This window comes from Aquarana catesbeiana, linkage group LG10 (assembly GCF_042186555.1).
Source record: "Aquarana catesbeiana isolate 2022-GZ linkage group LG10, ASM4218655v1, whole genome shotgun sequence".
Lineage (NCBI taxonomy): Eukaryota > Metazoa > Chordata > Amphibia > Anura > Ranidae > Aquarana > Aquarana catesbeiana.
This window is the reverse complement of record NC_133333.1, coordinates 208,713,602-208,737,059: the sequence shown is the minus strand read 5'-3', so window position 1 is coordinate 208,737,059 and position 23,458 is coordinate 208,713,602. Positions and strand designations below refer to the sequence as shown.

General features: G+C 43.0%; 1 protein-coding gene, 1 long non-coding RNA gene and 1 other non-coding gene across 4 annotated transcripts in view; 2 read left to right on the top strand and 1 right to left on the bottom strand.

Moving 5' to 3' along the window:
* Positions 1–3,020: 3,020 nt before the first annotated feature.
* On the top strand, positions 3,021–3,093 carry TRNAR-CCU (transfer RNA arginine (anticodon CCU)). The gene has a single exon. It is a non-coding gene; the product is annotated as a tRNA-Arg (tRNA).
* Positions 3,094–8,075: 4,982 nt separating this feature from the next.
* On the bottom strand, positions 8,076–17,954 carry LOC141111168 (uncharacterized). Of its 2 annotated transcripts, XR_012236394.1 has the most exons (3): positions 17,746–17,952; positions 14,947–15,033; positions 8,076–8,989 (listed from the first exon to the last, which is right to left on the bottom strand). It is a non-coding gene; the product is annotated as an uncharacterized lncRNA (long non-coding RNA). The 2 variants fall into 2 exon arrangements; XR_012236393.1 differs by lacking the exon at positions 14,947–15,033 and having other exon boundaries at positions 17,746–17,954.
* Positions 17,955–20,046: 2,092 nt separating this feature from the next.
* JHY (junctional cadherin complex regulator) overlaps positions 20,047–23,458 on the top strand; it is a 75,868-nt gene continuing 72,456 nt past the window's right edge. Inside the window, exon 1 of the mRNA XM_073603207.1 lies at positions 20,047–20,141. Within this exon, the coding sequence (XP_073459308.1) occupies positions 20,058–20,141 (84 nt within the window). The 5' untranslated portion in view covers positions 20,047–20,057. The remainder of the gene's footprint in view (positions 20,142–23,458) is intronic.

Genomic DNA, 23,458 nt, shown 5'->3' with positions numbered 1-23,458 from the left:
CGACAACAACGTTTTGTTGGCGGAAAATTTGAGAACCTGCTATCAAACATTTGTTGGCGGAAAGTCCGACAGCAAATGTCCGATGGAGCATACACACAGACGGATCTTTCTGACAACAAGCTCACATCCAAACATTTCCCGCCAGAAAATTCGACAGTGTGTACGCAGCATTAGAGTAGAGTTTCTCTCACTTTGGGAGAATTCCTTTGACTTCCTCTTGAATCCCGGGGACAGGAAGTGAAGGGAAATTCTCCCAATGGCACACAGACAGCAAAAATAAACTGGCAGGGGTCTCAGCCCTTCCGTACTCTATCCATAACATATAAAACAAAAGTTTTGACTATATATAATTGGTAGGCCCCACCGCCAACATTCACAAGCTCCGCCTTAGTTTGATGTATTTTGAGCAAAATTTTAGGACTCCTGGAGGGCTTCATACATCATATATGTTAGCATGGAGTCCCGTCTATCCTTTGCCTGGAATAGGAATAGGAATGTTCTCATCCTTTTTTCTCTCCTTATGTTTCTATAGATCCTAAAAGGGCACCCATACAACACCACAGTGGACTATTACTCCTTGGGAGTGATAGTGAATCAGATGTCCGTTAGCGTGCATGAGCTCAAAGAGATGAAGAAAACCCAGGGGACCACGCCAGGCCTTCCTTTGCACCGGATTCGTCCAAAGGACAAGGATGTTCACCTCAAGGATCTCATAGATATGGTGAGTATACACAGCTTTACCTTCTCTTTACAGACAAAACTCTTTCCAGGTTATACAGACCTTGTTAGGAGTTCAGAACACACAACTCTACATTCTTTCCACCACACATTCATGTGGGTCATAGCAATACTTTTATCACACTGACTGCTTAGTGGAAGGATCTGCCTTCACTTATAGTCCTCCTGAGCATGTACTATACCAGGACCATGCTACAACCCGATCCAATCATAACATAGTGGCAGGTTTACAAGCAAAATCAAGAAAGCTGAAATATGTCACTGTCAGAATCAAAGATTACGATCGGGAGTTCTATTGGTCACATATTGTTATTGTTCTCCATGTTTCTTATCATATTTCTTTCTTTTTTTACAGCTCTTATGCGAAGACCAGGATGAACGGGCGCGCCTGGTACGTGACATCAGAAGGCATCCATTTTTCAAGATGACTGACTGGGCCGAGGTGGAGAAAGGAAAGTCACCCGCAGCATTTACATCACAGCCGGTAAGTATATGAATAATGGAGGGGTCCGTGTATATTGGGGGAGGGGAGATTATTCAGCAGCATCCAAGACGTGTTTTTTGTACAGAACTCTCACATTTGTGATTTTGTGATCACATGGTCTGGGGACTTGTCTGAAGGAATTCTGTTTATTATTGGTGAGAATTATTATGTATGTGTCAGGCACACAGCTTAATCCCACCAGACACATACTTCCTGTCCTGGGGCGACAGCACAGAGTCACTGTATCTATATATACGTCAAGGATGTGTTAATGCAGTGCAGTGCTTCTTCTGATCACTAGAGGGAGCTAGGATTGAAGGATCCCTCTTGGGGTATTTGTTGCACCTCGGGGGTTGGGCTTACCAAGCTTTGTCACCATTTACTGTATAAATCTGGAACACTGACGAATGTCATTTTCTCCTTCCAGATTTTGAGACAAACGAAAAATTTAAACATGAAGATAGAGGAATTTATTGCCCAAGAAGAAGAAGAAGAAGAAGAAGAAGAAGAAGAAGAAGAAGAAGAAGAAGAAGAAGAAGAAGAAGAAGAAGAAGAATCAGAAAGCTCCACCGGAGACTCGGAAAGCTCCACCGGAGACTCGGAAAGCTCCACCGGAGACTCGGAAAGCTCCACCGGAGACTCGGAAAGCTCCACCGGAGACACCGAAAATTGAAGAAGTCAGAATTTTAAGGTCCACACACCTACACAATATAGGGAGGAGTCTAAATGGCATGGCTTGAACCACTTAAAGTGGAACTATACTCCCCTCACACCCCCGCCGCCCTCAAAATCTAAAACCATGAGGTCAGACTGAGTGCACCCTCTACACCTGCAGCCGTCCGACAACATAGCTAGACAGGTACTCTCCTGAGACAAGCAGCGGCAAGAGGAATGCAGAAGGAATGGGGGGGCATTCCCTCTCCATTCCTCTTGTCACCATTTATCTCGGGAAAGTGCCTAGAGCTGAGAAAAGTGGACATCTCCTTCCTAGGCATGTTGTTTGGGGGAAGTGTGGGGGCACCAAGCCTGACTACATAGCTAGGAAGGAGACAGGAACTCTCCGGAGACAAGTCGCGGCAAGAGGAATGTCTCAAGAAAGTTCTGAGGCTGCGCTCAGTCTGACCTCATTACTAGTCAATCAAGATGGCTGAAGATCTGGAACCTAAAAGACAGTGAAGTGAAGATTTCAAGGGTGGCATGGATGTGAGGGGAGGCGAGTATAGTTCCACTTCAAGTGGTTCAAGGCATGCCATTTAGACTCCTCCCCCATAGCCCACCTCTACTCCACATTTCCTGCCCATTGTATGTGCAGCAGTGACTTTGGGAGTGATTGGGATAGGTTGCTCCCTGGAGGGGTGGAGTTTGAGATCAGACCTCTTTCTAAATGGCCTTCTGGATTGTGGGCCCTTGATGTTGGGGTCCCGTCTCTACATTCTGAGCAATGTAAAGGGAGATGAACTGGACACTCTAGACTGATGATTCAGGGATTATCCGATCGCCTTATGGGGTCAGGAAGGAATTTTTACCCCTTTGGAGATAATATGACCAAGGGGGGTTTTTGCCTTCCTCTGAATCATCATAAGGTTTAGGGTTCCGAAGAGGGCTGAAGATGGCTCATCTCTGAGGAGTCAGAGATGAATAGATAGATAAATAGATACATAGATAGATATAGGGGGGGAGGATGAGTGATAGATGGAAAAATATTAGATAGATAAAAATTAAAATATAGATAGATGTTAGATGGATAGATATTGGAGGGGGGGGGGTGATAGATAGATGGATATAGCTAGATAGCAAAGCTCCGGTGGCCTAATGGTTAAGGCACTGGCCTCCTCGGTCAGGGATTGTGGGTTCGAGTCCCACCTGGGGCGATATCTTGCTTGTCTCTTATACCAGGATGTAGGGAGTGATCAATTGAAGGAATAATAACCCCCCAACATTGGTATTAGTGAGGACGGTAATTGCCCCAGCAGAAGTGATCAATTGCAGTAATAATAACCCCCAACATTGGTATTAGTGGGGACAGTAATTGCCCCAGCATGAGTGAGCAACTAAAGGAATAATAACCCCTAACATTGTTATTAGTGGGGACAGTAATTGCCCCAGCATGAGTAATCAATTGCAGTAATAATAACCCCCAACATTGGTATTAGTGGGGATGGTAATTGCCCCAGCATGAGTGATCAATTTCAGCAATAATAACCCCCAACATTGGTGTCAGTGGTTGCAATCAGAGGAAGTTTGACTTACCTGTAATTTCCATATCTTAGAGCATTGTTTCTCAACCTTTTGCATGTCCTCTGCATTCCTCTTGTCACTATTTGTCTCAGGAAAGTGCCTAGAGCTGAGAAAAGTGGACATCCCCTTCCTAGGTATGTTGTTGGGGAAAGTGTGGGGGCACCAAGCCTGACTACATAGCTAGGAAGGAGACAGGAAATCTCTGTAGACAAGCGGCGGCAAGAGGAATGCAGAAGGAGAGGGGGCATGTCTCCTGCATTCCTCTTATCACCGTTTGGCTCAGGAAAGTACTGAGGCTGTGCTCAGTCTGGCCTCATAGCTAGTCAATCAAGATGGCTGAAGAGCTGGAACCTAGAAGACGGTGGGGGGTGTGAGGGGAGGCGAGTATAGTTCCACTGTAAGTGGTTTAAGGCATGCCATTTAGACTCCTCCTCCATAGCCCGCTCCTCCTCCACATTTTCTTCCAATTATATGTGCAGCAGTGACTCTGGCAGTAATTGGGATAGGTTTCTCCCTGGAGGGGTGGAGTTTGAGATCAGACCTCTTTCTAAATGGCCTTCTGGATTGTGGGCCCTTGATGTTGGGGTCCCGTCTCTACATTCTGAACAATGTACAGGGAGATGAACTAGACACCCTAGACTGATGATTCAGGGATTATCCGATCGCCTTATGGAACAGGAAGGAATTTTTCCTCCTTTGGAGATAATATGTCCATCAAAGCCCTAGAATAATTTCATTCTATGGATTTATCTCCAATAAAAATTGATTGTACACTAATTGTACATTTCACAAAATAATAACCCCTCCCCCAAAACAAACAAAAAATACGAGCAAAGCCCTGTGGCCTAACGGGTAAGGTAATGGCATCCTTATTCAGGGATGTGGGTTTGAATTCCATCTGGGGTGCTTAATTCTTTTCTGAACATAAAATACAGACAGAGAACTGACACACCACCTGAGAGCTTCATTAAATAATTAGAAACCATAAAGACAATTAACACCTTGGTCAGGAGTCTACAGTAGAATGTATAGATTGTATAGCGTGCAGAGATAAGGAGTATATAATGTATAGAGTGCAGAGGTAAGGAGCAGGGCCTTTTTTCAGCTGGAACTTAGTGGAACTCAGCTCCACCACCTCCGGCTCAGACCCTCTGCTCCCTGCTCACCACTATCACTTGGCTTCTGTGTTTACAAGTGACAGCTTGTCTCCCAACGGCTCCCACAGATCTGATCTCCGGAGTGGATCCCACTTAATGCAGGATGGGGACAAGGAAGATGCAGGTGTCTGGGGTGCAGTGTAGATGCCAACCCCCCCCCCACTGGATGATCTCCCTGCAAGTGAGAGAGGCAGAGACACCCACAGTGTGTCAGGAGATACTAGAGTTGGCTGGGCACTTCGGGTTAATAAAAGTCTTATTTTCAGGGAAACAGGGTATACTGTGTATATTATATATATATATATATATATATATACATATACACACATACACACACAGTATATATACACACACTAGACATGTGCAATGTGTTTCGGTCCGAATACAAGTTCAGATGAATTTTTGATTATTCAGAGATTCGGATACATCCGAATCTCCGAATAATCAAAAATGCATCCGAATTTATATGTATGTATGAAATCCGTCAAAATTTGCCTTGTTTTATTGTTTTCTAATGAATTCCAACTTTTCAGAACGATTCTGCCCGCGTTTGAAAATGCCCAGGTGTGAATGCAGCCTTATAGTCATGTCTATAGTATAGGAAGTTAATAACGTTGGTGATAAACATTAAAGTGATAAACGGAGAAGTGTTATTTTCCATAATTCATTCATAAACCATATACATCATGACACTGGATTTTTCTTCCGGACCAGCTAACATACATGTACATTACTAGTTCGGAAGCTTATATCGGGCGATGCTCAGCTGCAGGCATAAACCTGGTATTTTTTTTTTTTTTTTCAGCCAGCAGAGCTCTTTTATGTTAAAGCAATACTAGTTGCTAATTAGCCGCTGGATTGCTTTTAAAAACGGCATAAGGGGGTCCCCCTGCCTCCCGCCAGCCTCCAGTGCTTCTCCGGGCTCTCCCATCCCAATGGGGAGTAGACATGTGCACTGTTGAAAAATTTGTTTGTTTTCATTTCATTCTTTTTTTTTTTTTTTGTGTTTTTTGGGTCATTCATTATGATCAAAATACATTTTTTCGAATAAATTCGTAACTTCCGAAAAGTTTGAATTGGTTGCGTTATATTCGTTTAGATGCGATATGCGATAATTCGTAAAAATCCAAAATCCAATAATTGGGTATTGGGGGGTTCACTTTTTTGGGAGGGGGGGGTCTTTTTTTCTTACATAGTGCTTGTTTTGTTTTATGTGATGTTGTTTAAATAATTTGTTTTATAATGTTTTAATGTCGTTTGCATATAAAAATAAAAAGAATCTGATTTAAAAAAATATATATATATATAACTATTAAATTATTGGTATTGGAATTTCCTTTCAAATATGGCTGTTAGTGAACATAACAAATTTAACCAAATTATCCGAAATAACGAATGCCACATCTAAACGAATGGACCGTAACGAATAATAATAATAAATAATAATAATAAAGTAATATTATTATGGTTATTATAATTATTATTAACTTGTTACATTAGTTTAGATGCAGCATTCGTTATTTCGGAGAATTCGTAATTTTGTATCAATTCGTATTTGTTACATTCACTAACAGCCAAATTTGAAAGGAAATTCCAATACCTATAATTTAATAGCCAGTAATAGTTTATTTTTTTAATCAGATTCTTTTCATTTATATGCAAACGACATTAAAACAATACAATACAAATCATTCAAACAACATCACATAAAACAAAACAAGCACTACGTAAGAAAGAAAGACCCCAAGAAAAAGTGAAACCCCTCCAATACCCCACCCAAACCCAACCCATTTCTTGGAGTGCTAAAAGAAAAAAACAAGAATAATAAAGAAAAAAAAAACATTTAGTGCTTATTAAAAACTGGACATGGCTACAAAATACAGCTTTCGCTGAAGAAAAGCATATATATATATATATATATATTTACCTAGAAATACATATATTAAAATGGCCATATGCAGCCCAATTCTGATATAACAATATACGTACTACAGATTGATTTATACCGATGCCGAGGACATAGACTCAAGCCATTGTGACCAAGTGACCAACTAGTAATTATTAATTAGTTATTATTTTGGATTTTCAAATTTTGGATTTTCAAATTTCGGATTTTCAAATTTCGGATTTTCAAATTTTTGGAAAAATTTGTTAAACTTTTTTTGTTAATTCGAATATTTCTGAATTAATTAATCAAAAAACGAATTTGGAACGAAAAAAATTGCACATGTCTAATGGGGAGCCCGGTAGACTTGTGCCGTCAATAAATTTGTTTCGTTTCATTTAGTATTAGCCGTTAATTCGTATTTCGTAATTCGTGTCTTAAATTCAATTTGGATTCATACGAAACAAATTTTCGTTAGGTTCGTTAACTTTTCGTAACAATTACGAACGTTTGTTATGATGAATTTAAAAAGCAAAAATACCTTTCTCAATATGGCAGTCGTCTGACTCATTATGCTCATTATGAGGGGCTCCCATCATTCCTGTGCTGTGCTGACTTCCTGGGTTTGTACCCCTGCTGTGCTCATTATGAGGGGCTCCCATCATCCCTGTGCTGACTTCCTGTAGCTGTACCCCTGTTGTGCTCATTATGAGGGGCTCCCACCTTCCCTGTGCTATGCTCATTATTAGGGGCTCCCACCATCCCTGTGCTGTGCTGACTTCTTGGGTTTTTAACTTCATCATAACGAATAATCATAATTAATATGACATTAGTAAAACAATATTAACAAACATTCTTATTTTGTCCGATTCTGAATCTCTCATCGACTACCAGTACGAGTCTCCCACTCCCATCATTAAAAATGGTCATTTTGCCAACCCTCACTCAGCAGCAGAAGAAAACCTCTGATTGGTCAACAAAACACCAGTCACATTTCCGTTGTAAAGGAATTTCGATCCGAAATTTATCAATGAAATTTCGTATTTCGTATAAAATTCGGAAGCATAGCAATTTATATTTCGGATGCTTCCGAACATACGAATTTTCGGAAATTCATACGAATTTGATTCGTACGAAACGAATCGCACATGTCTAGAGCCCGGCACTGAAGCCAGCATTTCCACCATAGAGGTGATCAGCGATCGGATCTTCCCCCATCATCTCTATGGCATTAGAAACTGAAAGCGATGAGTATTTAGTCACTTCTGTTTTCCCCGGCATGTAAGCAAGTCATTTGTCATGTGTAAAAAAACATCTGATCACACCAATCTTGTTTTTTTTTTTTTTTTTTTTAGTTATGCGTCGTTTTTGATGCGTCTGCATGCAGTTTATTAGAAGGAGACTGGATTTTATACACAAAACTGCCAAAAACGCACTAAAAAGGCATGTACATGTGTTTTACAGGCGCTTTCCATGCGATCCCATTGAAGTCTATAGGGCTAAAAACACACTGCGCTGCCTCAAAAAAAAAAAAAAGTGTAACAAACAACGACTGATAATTACAGAACACCTGTCAGTTTTTTGTTTTCATTTATTGCTGTTTGTGTCCCAGTTAGGGAGATTCACTCTCTCTATTTCTTTATCATTAAAACTAGATGTAAAAGAAAATCAAAAAATGTTGGGTTGCCCCCAGAAAAGTAATAGAGGGGACATCTTCCAATGGGGACACTAGTTCTGGTGACCTGGGGGGTTCCCCAAGGGATTCCCTTCATTTGCAGGGATTTCCTCTCACTTCCTGTTTGACTATCGGGCAGGAAGTGAAGGGAAATCTCCCCAATGGGACAAAAAAGGGCACAAAAAAAATAATAAAAAATAAATAAAATAAATAAAAAAAGTTTTGCCTATAGTTCTACTTTAACTGCTTTCCGCCCATATTGTACAATGATGGTTGGCCGCTTATGTTCTAGGAGGATGTTAGGCTCCTTACCACGTGATCAGCTGTGTCCAATCACAGCTGAGCACATGTAAATAAATGCCAGTTATGGGCTCTATCTTTCCTCAGCTTCTTTTCAGCTTTCGTGTGGTGACAGGGGCATTTACACTCATTATCAGTGCTGCATATCAGTGCCCATCAGTCCCGTCTCATCAGTGCCTATCAATGCCGCCTCATCAGTACTCATCAGTGTTGTCTCATCAGAGCATATTAGTGAAGACGAAAAATTACTTATTTGCAAAATTTTACGACAGAAACAAAGAAAATGGGAAAAATATGTGCACTTATGACTTTTTCCTGTAGGGGCCTGGAAAGCATTGCACTATTGTAGAGTATTTTTTTTTACAGAAAAAAGGCTTTACGACAGATGCAGAAATTAGGAATTATTTTCTCTCTATATGCTGTAGACTTCTGAATGGGATGACCTCTTCATACTCCAAATAGGATGGAGATGTGTGAAATGGTGGCTTGTTCCTTGCTTGGTTATCCTGTAGCTGTAAGTAATGGCACAGTGTGAATTATTTAAACAAATCTAATTGTAGCAGGAGAAGATGAGAAATGTATAATTTATACATACGGTATCTCGCAAAAGTGAGTACACCCCTCACATTTTTTGTAAATATTTTTTTCTATCTTTTCACGTGACAACACTGAAGAAATGACACTTTGCTACAATGTAAAGTAGTGAGTGTACAGCTTGTATAACAGTGTAAATTTACTGTCCCCTCAAAATAACTCAACACAGCCATTAATGTCTAAACCACTGGAAACAAAAGTGAGTACACCTTAAGTGAAAATGTCAAAATTGGGCCCAAAGTGTCAATATTTTGTGTGGCCACTATTATTTTCCAGCACTGCCCTAACTCTTGAGCATGGAGTTCACCAGAGCTTCACAGGTTGCCACTGGAATCCTCTTTCACTCCTCCATGACGACATCACGGAGCTGGTGGATGTGAGAGACCTTGCGCTCCTCCACCTTCCGTTTGAGGATGCCCCACAGATGCTCAATAGGGTTTAGGTCTGGAGACATGCTTGTCCAGTCCATTACCTTTAGGCTCCTTTCACACTGGGGCGGGGGCGGCGTCAGCGGTAAATCGCCGCTATGGTAAGCGGCGCTTTACCGTCGGTATTCGTCGCTAGTGGGGCGGTTTTACCCCCCGCTAGCGGCCGAGAAAGGGTTAAAAACCACCGCAAAGCATCGGCTGTTTCGGTCGGTTTGCAGGCGCTATTATTAGCACAATAGCGCCTGCAAACTGCCCCAGTGTGAAAGGGGCCTTACCCTCAGCTTCTTTAGCAAGGCAGTGGTCATCTTGGAGGTGTGTTTGGGGTCGTTATCATGTTAGAATACTGCCCTGTGGCCCAGTCTCCGAAGGGAGGGGATCATGCTCTGCTTCAGTATGTCACATCACATGTTGGCATTCATGGTTCCCTCAATGAACTGTAGCTCCCCAGTGCCGGCAGCACTCATGCAGCCCCAGACCATGACACTCCCACCACCATGCTTGACTGTAGGCAAGACACACTTGTCTTTGTAAGAAAAGAAAAGAAAAAACTGCGCTTGGGAAAAAAAATGATATAGAAATAAAGCTGCGGTTATAAGTGAGGCACACAAATACAGAAAATAAAAACAAAAAACCGCGCTAAAAAATATTATAACAAGGTGTGTAGTCCTATACACAAAAAGTCCAACAATCATAAAGCATAGATGAGTAGGTGAAATTCCCCAATGATTCAAATCTTGTAAGGTGAAAATCCTGATGAACACATCTATAAGGTGAAGCGCTTACCAGAAGCAAGCCAAAAACGGGCGAGTGGCTTAAACCCAGCCTGGGCCTTTGGAGAACGATCCCAATGGAGCAGGAAGGTTACACTCGTGCCGTGTGTGCAGATCCGTCAAAGATTATCCCAAATATATGACAAAAAAACAGAGCGTAATACTGATAACAAAACAAATTTAAAAAGGAAAAAAAGTAGTGCAACCCTCCACAGGACAAAATCATAAGTGTTCATAAATCACATCCGGTGTCACAGACACACAAAGGATCATTGAGTGAGTGCCATGCAAACATGCAACATAGTGAAATTGCCCTGGATAAAAGGTGTATTAAACCTTTCAAAAAATCTTCTTACCAGATTTTTGAAGGCAGTGAGCTAAAAACCATCACCAAGATAAGCGATAGAAAAAAGATTCCTCTGGGTGCAACAAGCCACTTGTAGAACCTGCTTACCAGATGTCAAACAAATGTATGCAGATTCACACAGCCGAGATCTAAACACCATAGGCAGTGACACAGGGTATGGAGTTCCAGCGAGCCTAATGAAAATCCTGCTTACCAGATGTCAGGTGTAAGTAAGCAGACTGACGTAAACACAGACCGAAAACACAGCAGGAACAGCATGGATACGTCCAGAAATCCTTGACCCGGGCTCAACAGTACATATTGTATGAAAAAGGATGCCAATAGTGTGATATTGTATATAACTGGGGTTTTATTAAATAAAATAACACTTACAATGGACGAAAGATAAAAAGCGGTGCCGGCCAGCGTTAAAACAAGCTCCGTCCTCAACAAGGCAACGTGGTGACGTCAGCACGTCCTTCCCAGACGCGTTTCGTCATACGTTGACGTTTTCAATGGGGATGAGTTTTTGTACTCCTCACCTGGTTGCCGCCACACACGCTTGACACCATCTGAACCAAATACGTTTATCTGGTTCCAGTAATCTATGTCCTTAGTCTGCTTGTCCTCAGCAAACTGTGGGCTTTCTTGTGCATCATCTTAAGAAGAGGCTTCCTTCTGGGACAACAGCCATGCAGATCAATTTGATGCAGTGTTGGGCGTATGGTCTGAGCACTGACAGGCTGACCCCCCACCCCTTCAACCTCTGCAGCAACGCTGGCAGCACTCATACGTCTATTTCCCAAAGACAACCTCTGGGTATGATGCTAAGCACTCAACTTTTTTTGGTCGACCATGGCGAGGCCTGTTCTGAGTGGAACCTGTCCTGCTAAACCGCTGTATGGTCTTGGCTACCGTGCTGCAGCTTCAGGGTCTTGGCAATCTTCTTATAGCCTAGGCTGTCTTTATGTAGAGCAACAATTCTTTTCCAGCTCCTCAGAGAGTTCTTTGCCATGAGGTGCCATGTTGAACTTCCAGTGACCAGTATGAGAGAGTGAGAGCGATAACACCAAATTTAACACACCTGCTCCCCTCTCACACCTGAGACACCGGGGAGGGAAAATGGCTAATTGGGCCCAATTTGGACATTTTCACTTAGGGGTGTACTCACTTTTGTTGCCAGCAGTTTAGACATAAATGGCTGTGTGTTGAGTTATTTTGAGGGGACAGCAAATTTACACTGTTATACAAGCTGTACACTCACTACTTTACATTTTAGCAAAGTGTCATTTACTCAGTGTTGTCACATGAAAAGATAGAATAAAATATTTACAAAAATGTGAGGGGTGTACTCACTTTTGTGAGATACTGTATATACATTCAGTTCACATAACAATCAACATAATTTTAGTGATTCATTGTTGACAGGTCTGAGATTAAGAAAAATAAAAATATGGCATCTCCTGCTCTTCACTCTATTTGAAAGGGATGGTGGTTATCATTCTAAAGTAGAAGTGATTACATTATATTGCTGGTTAGTAGAAAACTACCCTTTCATTGGTGGCCAAAATAGGTGGGAGATGAATTCACCAAAATTTCAAAGGCCAAACTGGTAATTTTGAAAGAAATTCAGTTTAAACAGAATCACTTCTTTCCAACTTACCAGTATACAGTATGCCCACTTACAAAAAAATGAAGGGTCTACAATTTTTATCATAGGTGTATTTTAAGTGATAGAGACAGAATATCAACCAAAAATCCTGAAAAAACACATACAAATGTTATAAATTGAGTTGCATTTCAGTGAGTAAAATAAGTATTTGATTCCCTACCAACCAACAATAATTCTGGCTCCCACAGACTGGCTACAGTAGGTGCTCATATGGTACACAGATAAGTCCTGTCAGTTTAAGTAGGAGCTCCTAACGACAACTCGCTATGTGTATAAAAGACACCTGTCCACAGAATCTCTTTCTTCCATTCAAACCTCACCATCATGGGCAAGACCAAAGAGCTGTCAAAGGGCATCAGGGACAAGATTGTAGACCTTCACAAGGCTGGAATAGGCCACAAGACCATCAGCAAGAAGCTTGGTGAGAAGGAGACAACTGCTGGAGCGATTATTCGCAAATGGAAGAAATACAAAATAACCATCACTCGCATTCGGTCTGGAGCTCCATGCAAGATTTTGCTTCATGCGGTAAGGATGATCATGAAAAAAGTGAGGGATCAGCCCAGAACTACACAGGATGTGCTTGTGAATGATCTCAAGGCAGTTGGGACCACAGTCACCAAACAAACCATTTGTAACACAATACTCCGCCATGGATTGAAATCCTGCAGCGCCCGCAAGGTCTCCCTCCTCAAGAAGGCACATGTACAGGCCCGTCTGGAGCTTGCCAATGAACATCTAAATGATTCACAGAAGGATTGGGAGAAAGTTCTGTGGCCAGGTGAGACCAAAATTTAGTTTTTGACATTAACTTGTCTCTCCGTGTTTGGAGGAAGAAAAATGCTGACTTTGACCCTAAGAACACCATCCCCTTCAGTCAAGCACGGAGGTGGAAACATTATACTTTGAGGCTGTTTCTCTGCTTAAGGTAAAAGCTGACTTTGCCGCATTGAGGGGCCAATGGACATGGCCATGTATTGTAAAATCTTGGATGAGAACCTTCTTCCCTCAGCCAGAACACTAAAGATGGGTCATGGATGGGTCTTCAAGCATGACAATGACCCAAAATATACCGCCAAGACAACAAAGGAGTGGCTCAAGAAGAAGCACATTAAGGTCTTGGAGTGGCGCCAGACCTTGATTCTATAGAAAATTTATGGAGGGAGCTGAAATTTCAAGTTCCCAAGCGACAACCAAAAAACCTTAAGAATTTAGAGAAGATCTGTAAAGAAGAGTGGACCAAAATTCATTCCTGAGATGTGTGCAAACCTGGTCACCAACTACAAGAAACGTCTTACCTCTGAGCTTGCCAACAAGGGTTTCTCCAACCAAGTACTAAGTCATGTTTTGTTTGGGGATCAAATACTTATTTTACTCACTGAACTGCAACTCAATTTATAACATTTGTATTATGTGTTTTTTCTGGATTTTGGGTTGATATTCTGTCTCTATCATTTAAAATACACCTATGATAAAAATATTAGACCCCTCATTTCTTTGTAAGTGGACACACTTACAAGATCTGCAGGGGATTAAATAATTATTTTCCCCACCGTATATTGGAAACTTCTTATATACAGTAATTATAATTACAATTTATATGATTTTTTAATTTTTTTTTTTACCTTGGGTTAAAGTGACACTAAACATTATCCTTAATCTTTAAAATTAACCCCCCACATCTACTATTTAAAGTGGTTGTAAACTTCAGACATGAATAATGAACAAAGCATATCCATCTATAACAGAGATGCCCCAACCTTTTGAAGAGCGCGGGCCACTTAAAGCGGAGTTCCACACAAAAATGGAACTTCCGCTTTTCGGAACCCTCCCCCCCTCCGGTGTCACATTTGGCATCTTTCAGGGGGGAGGGGGGTGCAGATACCTGTCTAAGACAGGTATTTGCACCCACTTCCGGCATAGACTCCCATGGGAGTCTACGCCTCTTCCCGTCCCCACCGCACTGTCTCCTGGGAACACACAACTCCCAGGAGAGAGCGGGGACCACTTGGGACGTGCAGCGCGACTCGCGCATGCGCAGTAGGGAACCGGGAAGTGAAGCCGCAACGCTTCACTTCCTGATTCCCTCACCTAGGATGGCGGCGGCAGCTGCCGAGAACCGAGCGGGTTCTCGGCGTCGCCTGCCGACATCGCTGGACCCTGGGACAGGTAAGTGGCCATGTATTAAAAGTCAGCAGCTGCAGTATTTGTAGCTGCTGGCTTTTAATATTTTTTTTTTTTTGGCGGTGTGGGTGGACCCCCGCTTTAAGTGGATCATGTATATATGCGTGATCCTGCGCAGAGCGGCCTCCCTGCAGCAGTAAAACTGCTATAGGGTGATCGGAAAACTAGTTTATGACTAATATCTGCATTAACACTATGTGGAAATGGTGTGGGGCCTCTCCAGCCCCTGCAAGGACCTTGACCAACATCAGGGCCAGGGAACAGGGAGCAGTTCCATGGATCTGGAGCTGAAAGACTCTGTAGCTTCAGAGGGGATTCAAAAATAAATGATCTGCTTCAGCACACCAAGGGCAAACAAATAAAGATCATTTGAGTTATTTAACTAGACATGTTCCTTTAAATAGGCATGGGTTAGTGACAGGGTCTCTTTGAACAATATAAGTACAAGAATTGGAGCTGTTAGGAAGTTTGTTACCTGGAGTTGTTCATAGTCCAGACATCTGTTTTCTGTCTGCAATGCTGCATAAGGACTTTCAACAACAGGTTTTGGATTATGGGGCACCTATAAATTTTGGGGTACAGTTATTATTAGACTGCAAAGGTACGGCCAACTATCAATTAGTCATTTTTGGCTCTGCCCTCAAGATTCAAAATACATGCAACAGTACAGGAGGTGACTCAGTACGAAAAGCAAACACCAAAGGGCTCCAAGGAAGTGTAGTATTAAAAATAAAGTTTATTAAAAAAAAATTTGAACGACACTTCTCCACTTGTCTTTTTTATTGGGTTTTTTTCAATAAAATACTACACTTAGCTGTCGTCCTACTGCTAGTTGTCCCAGAATCTATGAAAGGAGCTACCAGAAGTGTAACCTGATGGAGTTCTATGAACCCTTGATGTACCCTTGATGCTTGGTCAGCCTATGTAAAGACTGTATCTCGTTATTAATTAAAAAAAAAAAAAAAAAAAACACAAGGGCTTTATGCCACCTTTATACCATTATCCAATATTGATCATATGGCTTAGCAACGGTGCATACAGTAGGTGCCAATGCATAATTAAGGCCTCTCTTAAGGCTGCATTCACACCTGAGCGTATCGTTTTCAGGCAGAAAATCGTGCGATTTTGCTGCAATTTTTGCCGCGATCTTGTACAGGTCAAAAGGTCACCAATGTAAAAAAGCAGAAAAACGCCTGTAATCTGCCTAAAAAGAAGCTCCTGTACTTTTTTGAGCGACGGGCGTTTTGCTTCAGGCAACAGAACGCTCAGATGTGAACAGGGGCTATTGATATTAATGGAATTTGGTCTTTTTGGGCGTTTTTAGAGCTGAGGCTTACAGCAGAAAAACACCCAAAAACACCTAGGTGTGAACGGAGCCTAAATGGTATTGCACGGAGCAGCCCCCTACCTCCTCTTCAGGGATTGGGGATTCCAACCTTAATCCCCCAGCGTTCTCAGCACCTCTTCTCTAAGTGCCACCATAGAAAGGCACTTTCTATGAGGGCAATCAGGTGGGCATGCTCCTACAGGTGACTCAGGTTAGTATATTGAGGGGGGAGTCTGGGGGAGCTGCTATTGAAAGGTTTTACCTTAATACAGAACATGCATTAGGTAAAGAACCATTTGTCTTTAGAACCACTTTGAGGATAGCTGCAGTATCACTAGTGGTTGGTTAAAGTGTATCTAAAGCCAAAGGTTTTAGTTTTTTCTTTATTTTTGAAGTAATGATGGGTTAGAAGTACCGTTCTCTTGGCAACCGCCAAACCCAAACATGTCCATCAGATTGCCAGTCAAAGAGGTGTGATTCGTCACTCCAGAGAACACATCTCCACTGAGAGTCCAGTAGCAGCATGATTTACACCACTGCACCCGACACTTTGCATTGCACTTGGTGATGTAAGGCTTGGATGTAGCTGCTTGACCATGCAAACCCATTCCATGAAGCTCTCTGTGCGCTGTTGTGCTGATCTGAAGGTCACATGAAGTGTATTGACTCTACAGACAGTTGGCGACTTCTGTGCACTTCAGCATGCACTGACCCCGCTCTGTCATTTTACGTGGCCTACCACTTCGTGGCTGAGTTGCTCTTGTTCCCAGTTGCTTCCACTTTGTTATAATACCACTAACAGTTGAGCGTGGAATATTTAGTAGCAAGGAGATTTCACGGATGGACTTATTGCATAAGTGGCAACCCATCCCGGTACCACGCTTGAATTCACTGAGCTCCTGAAAGTGACCCTGTCTTTCACAAATGTTTGTAGAAGCAGTCTGTATGCCTAGGTGCTTGATTTTATACACCTGTGGCCATGGAGGTGAGTGGAACACCTGAATCAAACGATTTGGAGGGGTGTCCCAATACTTTAAGCCAGTGATGGTGAACCTTGGCACCCCAGATGTTTTGGAACTACATTTCCCATGATGCTCAACAACACTTCAGAGTGCATGAGCATCATGGGAAATGTAGTTCCAAAACACCTGGAGTGCCAAGGTTCGCCATTACTGCTTTAGGCAAAATAGTGTAAATAACAAAAAGAGGCATTTATCCATTACCTACTCTTAAAAAAAAAAAAAAAAAGTTTGAACATTAGCTATACTTTCTAGACAACCATAATTTTAATTGTATAAGGTTTTTTAGGCTGGGTTCATATTTATGCGAATAAGATGTGGGTTTCCCCGCATCCAATTCGCATGATAGAAGAGTGTTAATGGAGCCGGTTCACACATCTCCGGGGCGGCCGCGGAGCGCACAGCTGAAGGGTCCTGTGCGTAATTGGCTCCATTTCAGGTCCGAATTCAGGCAAAAATTCAGACCTGAACCTGTGAACAGGGACGCACCGGACCCCCTGCCATACCCTGCGCCACGCATAGGGATTGATTTAATGTTGTAAAGCGCTGCGTAAACTGTCAGCGCTATAAAAATCCTGTCTAATAATAATAATAATAATTTACTAAAGTCACATTTACTGTGCCTGTTTGAAAATGCAGTTTCTCCAGAGCTTAGTAAATGAGGGAGAGCTATGCTGGCTTTCATCATCCAATCATGTGCAAGCAAAAATGCTGTTTTTTTTAGATTCCTTGCATGTGATTGGTTGTTCTTTGTAACGTGAAGCTTTACCTCATTTACCACCCCTGGAGCAACTGCACATGCAGAGTGCAGCTGCACTTTCAAAAGTGCACAGCCAATAAGCCTTTAGTAAATCAACTCCATAGTGTAAACTAAGCCTTAAATAAAAAAATGGAAAAAGTCATAATTATTCAAAACACACATACTGACCGTAACATTCATATAGAGATTGGTATCTCTGGAGGCTTCCTCAGTTGCTGGATTTGGTTGGCTTGGTTGGCTTGAAGCTCTTTTTCTTCTGTGAAAAGAAATTTGCTGTTGTATTCAATAAATTACAGATATGTCCACCTCCTAGCAGCCAATCAGCGCCTGTTAACGTGAAAAGTTTATTCAGGCAGATGCCTCTCTCCACGCAGTTCTGGTCCCGCCCCCAGTCCAGAATTGTCCCCCCCCTGCTGTCCACTCTACTAATGACAGTGGCAGAGGCTGGGGACAAAAGTGGCAGCTAAATGGCACGATTGCGGCAGTCCAGAAAGAGCAGTAGCTCGGGCCAGACGAGGGCCGTTATTTAGCGATGCCCGGTCTAAATCAAGGGTCTCCAAACTTTCTAAGTAAAGGGTCAATTTACAGTTCTTTAGACATTTGGGGGTAGCTGGACTGTGGCCAGTGTGAGTAGAAAATGCCTGGGCATCATTGGGAGAAAACAATGCCTCAGGCTTGGTGGTCAGTGGTAGTAAAAAAAAAAAATTTTAAAAACGCCTGCGGTCAGTAGAATGAGGAATAGTGCCCCACTGTTTGTGTCAGTTGAAGGAATGGTGTCAAATCATTAATGTTAGTAGGAGAAATGGTGTCCCATCATTGGTGTCAGTGGGAGATTTAGTGCCCCATCATTAGTGTCTGTAGAAGGAATAGTACCCCAATGTTAGTGTCAATGGAGGGAATAGTGCCTCATCATTGGCGTTATTGGGTAGAATAGTGCTTTGAATCAGGGGGAGGAAGAGTGTCCCATTGGCCAGATAAAGGCAAGCAAAGGGAAGGAGTTTGGAAACCACTCATAGAGCTGTGGAGGAGAGAGGATATTGTGTAATGTGAGCAGTGTGCAGCCATGCATCCAGTGTAATCCTCATCCGCTTATTACATTACTCTCCCCACCCATCCAATTCCATCACAGAAGACGAGGACACACATGGCTAGTGACCTGTGAAGCCACCACAGCAGGAGTACAGAGGGGGGTATACCCACTTACATTCATGGGCTGGGCCAAATGAGAAAAATTTGTGTAAGTATATACTAAGTCAAAATTTACCTATACTGCTAAACGGAGCTAAATTTGAGGAAAAAAAATGTGAAAAATACAGTTAAAAAAAAAAAATTAAAAAAGTAAAAAAAAAAGTTAAACTACAAATGTGCAAATAAAAATTAAAACAATTTTAAACCTCTTACATGAAATATGAACAAAGCGTATCCCCCCTATAGTGTAAACTGCAGAGTGTAATTTCCCTGCACTGCTTTCTAAAAGCTCAAACTGTAAAACATTCTAGGCTTTGAAAGGCTGGGCTAGCTCCTGATCATGTGACCACTGTGCCAGCCTGGGCATAATAGCCCAGTTAAGGGGTGCCAGGGCTGGATAGGAATGAGTTTAAGTAGAATCAAAGACAAACCTGTTTTTTTAATTTTGAATAGAGTAAGAGGGAGGGTTATAACCCCTGTCAGTTTGTATTCCATTATGAAGTTTCCCTTCAGAAAGTGAGGGAATCTCTGGTAGTCACCAAAACTAGTGTCCCCATTGGAAGATTTCTCTTCTATTCCTGCTCTGGTGACAACCCAAAATTCGGGATTCTCTTTCACACTCACTGATAATAATAACAGTGCCCATTGAGCTTATAATCCATTCACACTTCATCCAAACCCCCCCCCCCAAAAAAAAAAAAGAAACACAGATCACAATTTAGTATTCATTTAGGGCTGGTTCACACCACAAAAATGCACTCCAGATCTATTCCGGATGCATTTCTGCATATGTGTTTTTAACACGTTCTTTTGATGCATTCCGTCGCGTTTTTGATGCTTTTACCGGATGCACTTTTCTTCTTTTTTCCTACTGTACTGGGGCCTGGTGTGTTTTTGATGCGTTCCAGTGCATTCAGTTGCATTTTTTATGCGTTTTACCACATTTCAGTACAGTCCAGTGCAGGAAAAATGCAGCATGTTCTACTTTTTTTTCTGGATCTATAACATCCTGGAACTGACCGCACTGTTGTGAACTATGCGATTGGAGACCATATAACCTACTTTCCATGCATTTTTGATGCAGAAAAAAACCCACAGGACTGCATGTGGTGTGAACTGACCCTTAACTTACAGATTGTCAGTGCTGAAAGCCAGAGATAGTTTGTATCATTAGGCTTGTCTGTCTAGGTATGTGAGTGGCCCCGGGGTGTAGCAATAGTAAGCTGTGCTGAGTGAGGCCTTCAGCAGCAGGGAAGCCTTTTGTTGTGGTTGTTTGTTGTAGTCCTGTCACCATGACAACACTACAGCTCAGACGGGATCCGTTCTCCAGCAAGGCGTCCGGCTCCATCAGGAGGACGACTCCACAACCTCTCCAGGTATGACAAGTTATCGATCGATATCCCTGAATTATATTAAATATAGAATATATCGCTTTATGTCTGTTTACAAATTGCAGGCTGGTTAGAATGTTCTGGGTTTTACTTTATTCCTAAAGTCACAAAAGACATTTACAATAAGTGGCCATTCACACTAGCCTGTGCAGTAAAATGCAGGGCTTTAAATCGCAGGCTAGCGCAGTGCGGGCTCCGGCACGGAGCGGTGTGATGTGCGTTTCAGGGAATCGCAGTGTTTTTTCTTTCTTTCTCTATTTGAAGTCTGACATTTCACTGCACGGTGCGTTGCGCTGCTATGTGGTGACATGTGGTGCGACATCCCAGGTAAACCTAGGGAGGGGCCTATTGGACGTGATGTCACTCCACACAGCCGCTGCCAGAGGCTCTAAGACCCCTTTCACACCGAGCCGCCCAGGCGTCAGCGGTAAAGCGGCGCTAAAAAACGTTTTTAGCGGAGCTAAAACCGCCCTGCTAGCGGCCGAAAAGGGGTTAAATCCGCCCGCAAAACGCCGCCGGAGCGGCGTTTTGCCAGCGGTATGGCAGTGCTGCCCCATTGATTTCAATGGGGAGCAGCGGTGGAGGAGCGGTGAGTTCACCGCTCCAAAGAAGCTGCTGGCAGGACTTTTTCTGACACCCTGCCAGCGCACCGCTCCAGTGTGAAAGCCCTCGGGCTTTCACACTGGAGTGAATGGAGCAGCTGTTTTAGGGCGTTTTGCAGGCACTATTTTTAATGCTATAGGGCCTGCAAAACGCCCTCAGTGTGAAAGGGGTCTAATAGGCTTCAATATAGGGTGGGCTCGGGTCGCAGAGAGTGCGCTTTCAGCCCATCCAAGGTGTGTTACAACAGCGAATCAATATTCGATGGGGTAAGTGCCGGACCGACCAGCAAACAGTGGGGGGGTGGGTGGTTGTTTGCCGGCCCCCCCAAAAAAAAACACCAGTCGCCACTGCTCCACCCATAATTTCCTCCCCCTAGTGCTTTCTATTGGTTAAACAAAAACACCTGAAGCTGTTAAACGCTTGTAATACACTTCAAAAAACGTTCTAAAGCTCTTCAATAGAATGAAAGCCGATCTGCCGTGTGTATGACAGCCTGTCTGACAGAAGCCGGCTTCCGTTGAAGGAGCATGACTGAAAAAATCTGCCAATTGGCATCCTATCAGCGCTCTCAGCCAATGACCAGTGTTCTGGTGGGGGGGGTCGAGTCCCCCTGTTAGAACACAATAGCTTAGCAGGGGGATCGCTGTACTAACATCAGATAGTACAGCAAGCTCCTCCGTTTTTTTTTTCGTTCAGCCTGCTGGGTTGAAAGAAAAGAAACTAAAAGTGGGTAACTAGCTTAAAGTGGAACTGTAGCCTATGTACTGTATATAAAATTGGCGGACAGGCAGAATTTTTAACCACTTCAGCTTGGGAAGGTTTACCCCCCCTTCCTGACCAGGCCATTATTTGCGATACGGCACTGCGGTACTTTAACTGCCATTTGTGTGGTCGTGCAAAACTGTACCCAAACAACATTTTTGTCCTTTTTCTCCCAAAAATAGAGCTTTCTTTTGGTGGTATTTGATCACCTCTGTGGTTTTTATTTTTTGCACTATTAAAAAAAAAAAAAAAAAAAAAAAAAACCAACAATTTTGAAAAAAAAAAAAACAACTTTCTGCTATAAAATGTATCCAATACAAAAATGTAAATAGTCGATGTTCTTCATCAATTTAGGCCAATATGCATTCTGCAAAAATATGGTAAAAAAAATCCCAATAAGCGTATATTGATTGGTTTGGGCAAAAGTAAGCGTCTACAAACTATAGAATCTTTTTTTTTTATACTAGTAATGATCAGCAACTTATAGCGGGACTACTATATTGCGGTGGACAAATCGGATACCGAACTGACACTTTTTGGGGACCAGTGATACCAATACAGTGATCAGTGCTAAAAAATATACACTTTCACTGTACTAATGACACTGGCAGGGAAGGGGTTAACATCAGGGGCAATCAAAGGGTTAAATGTATGCCTAAGTTGTGCTTACTCACTGTGGGGGAGGTGCTTTGACTAGGGGAAGACAAAGATCCCTGTTCCTGCTTAGTAGAAACACAGGATCAGTGTCCTCCCTTCTGACAGAACGACAATCTGCCTTGTTTACATAGGCAGATTGTCGTTCTGATTCTGTACTGTCTAATCTGTCTAACTGGAAGGCACCAGCAGTCCACGGTACCCGCCGCTGGGCTCCCGCTGTGATTATACATGCCTCAGACTCGGAAGTGTCAGGTCACGTACTAGATACGTGATCTGGCACAGAGCGGCCGCCCTTTCGCAGTAAATGTACGTGGGGCGGTCGTTAAGTGGTTAATGCAGAAGAGACATGCTTTGTCTGTTCTGCATTACCTGCCTGTCTGCCCTTGTACACGCTGGTGCAGCTCACTGTACGATTTCAGCAGTGCTGAATCTGAGTGAACTGCCATGCCTACACGGGAGTGACATCATCCCTGCCCGGCCAATAACTGATTGAGACCTGGAAGCCGGCTGGGCGGGGAGCTTGAGGATGCTGCATCGCTGGAGCTGAGTATTGTTCTGCTTTAAGTGTGGAGAATCCTTCAGAGGCTGGAGGGAAGTTGATCCAGGGATAAAATAACAAAGGCCATAGGTGCCAACATTTCAAAAAAATTTCCAGGGACACTTTTTTTTTTTTTGCTGTGCATCAAACAAGCCAATGTAGGCAAAAAATGTACTTTAATTGGGGGTGAGGCATTCATTTAAATTGGGAGTCTTTTCACAACAGACATATCATTAACCAAATGTCATATTTTAATTTAAAGAGGAAGTAAACTTCCCTCTAAGGTTTGTACCTATAAGCATAGGCGTCGCCAGGGTGTGGCTATCGAGGCTGGAGCCCTGAATGTGGAGCCCATAGCCCCGTGGCTGCGACATTGGAGGTGGAGGAGAGACGAGCGGGTGGGTCGCGGCTGCGGCGGGCAGCATTGGAGGTGGAGGAGAGAAGAGCAGGCGGGTCGCGGCTGCAGCATTGGAGGTGGGGGAGAGAAGAGCGGGCGGGTCGTGGCTATGGCGGGCAGCATTGGAGGTGGAGGAGAGAAGAGCGGGCGGGTCGCGGCTGCGGCATTGGAGGTGGAGAGAGAAGAGCAGGTGGATCGCGGCTACGGTGGGTGGCATTGGAGGTGGAGGAGAGACGAGCAGAGATGACACCGTCACCACTCTTCTGCCCTCGCAGCCAGGCCACTTCAACGTGGGAGCGATGTGCGGCGGGGAGCAGAGAGATGACATCATCTCTCACTGCCCAC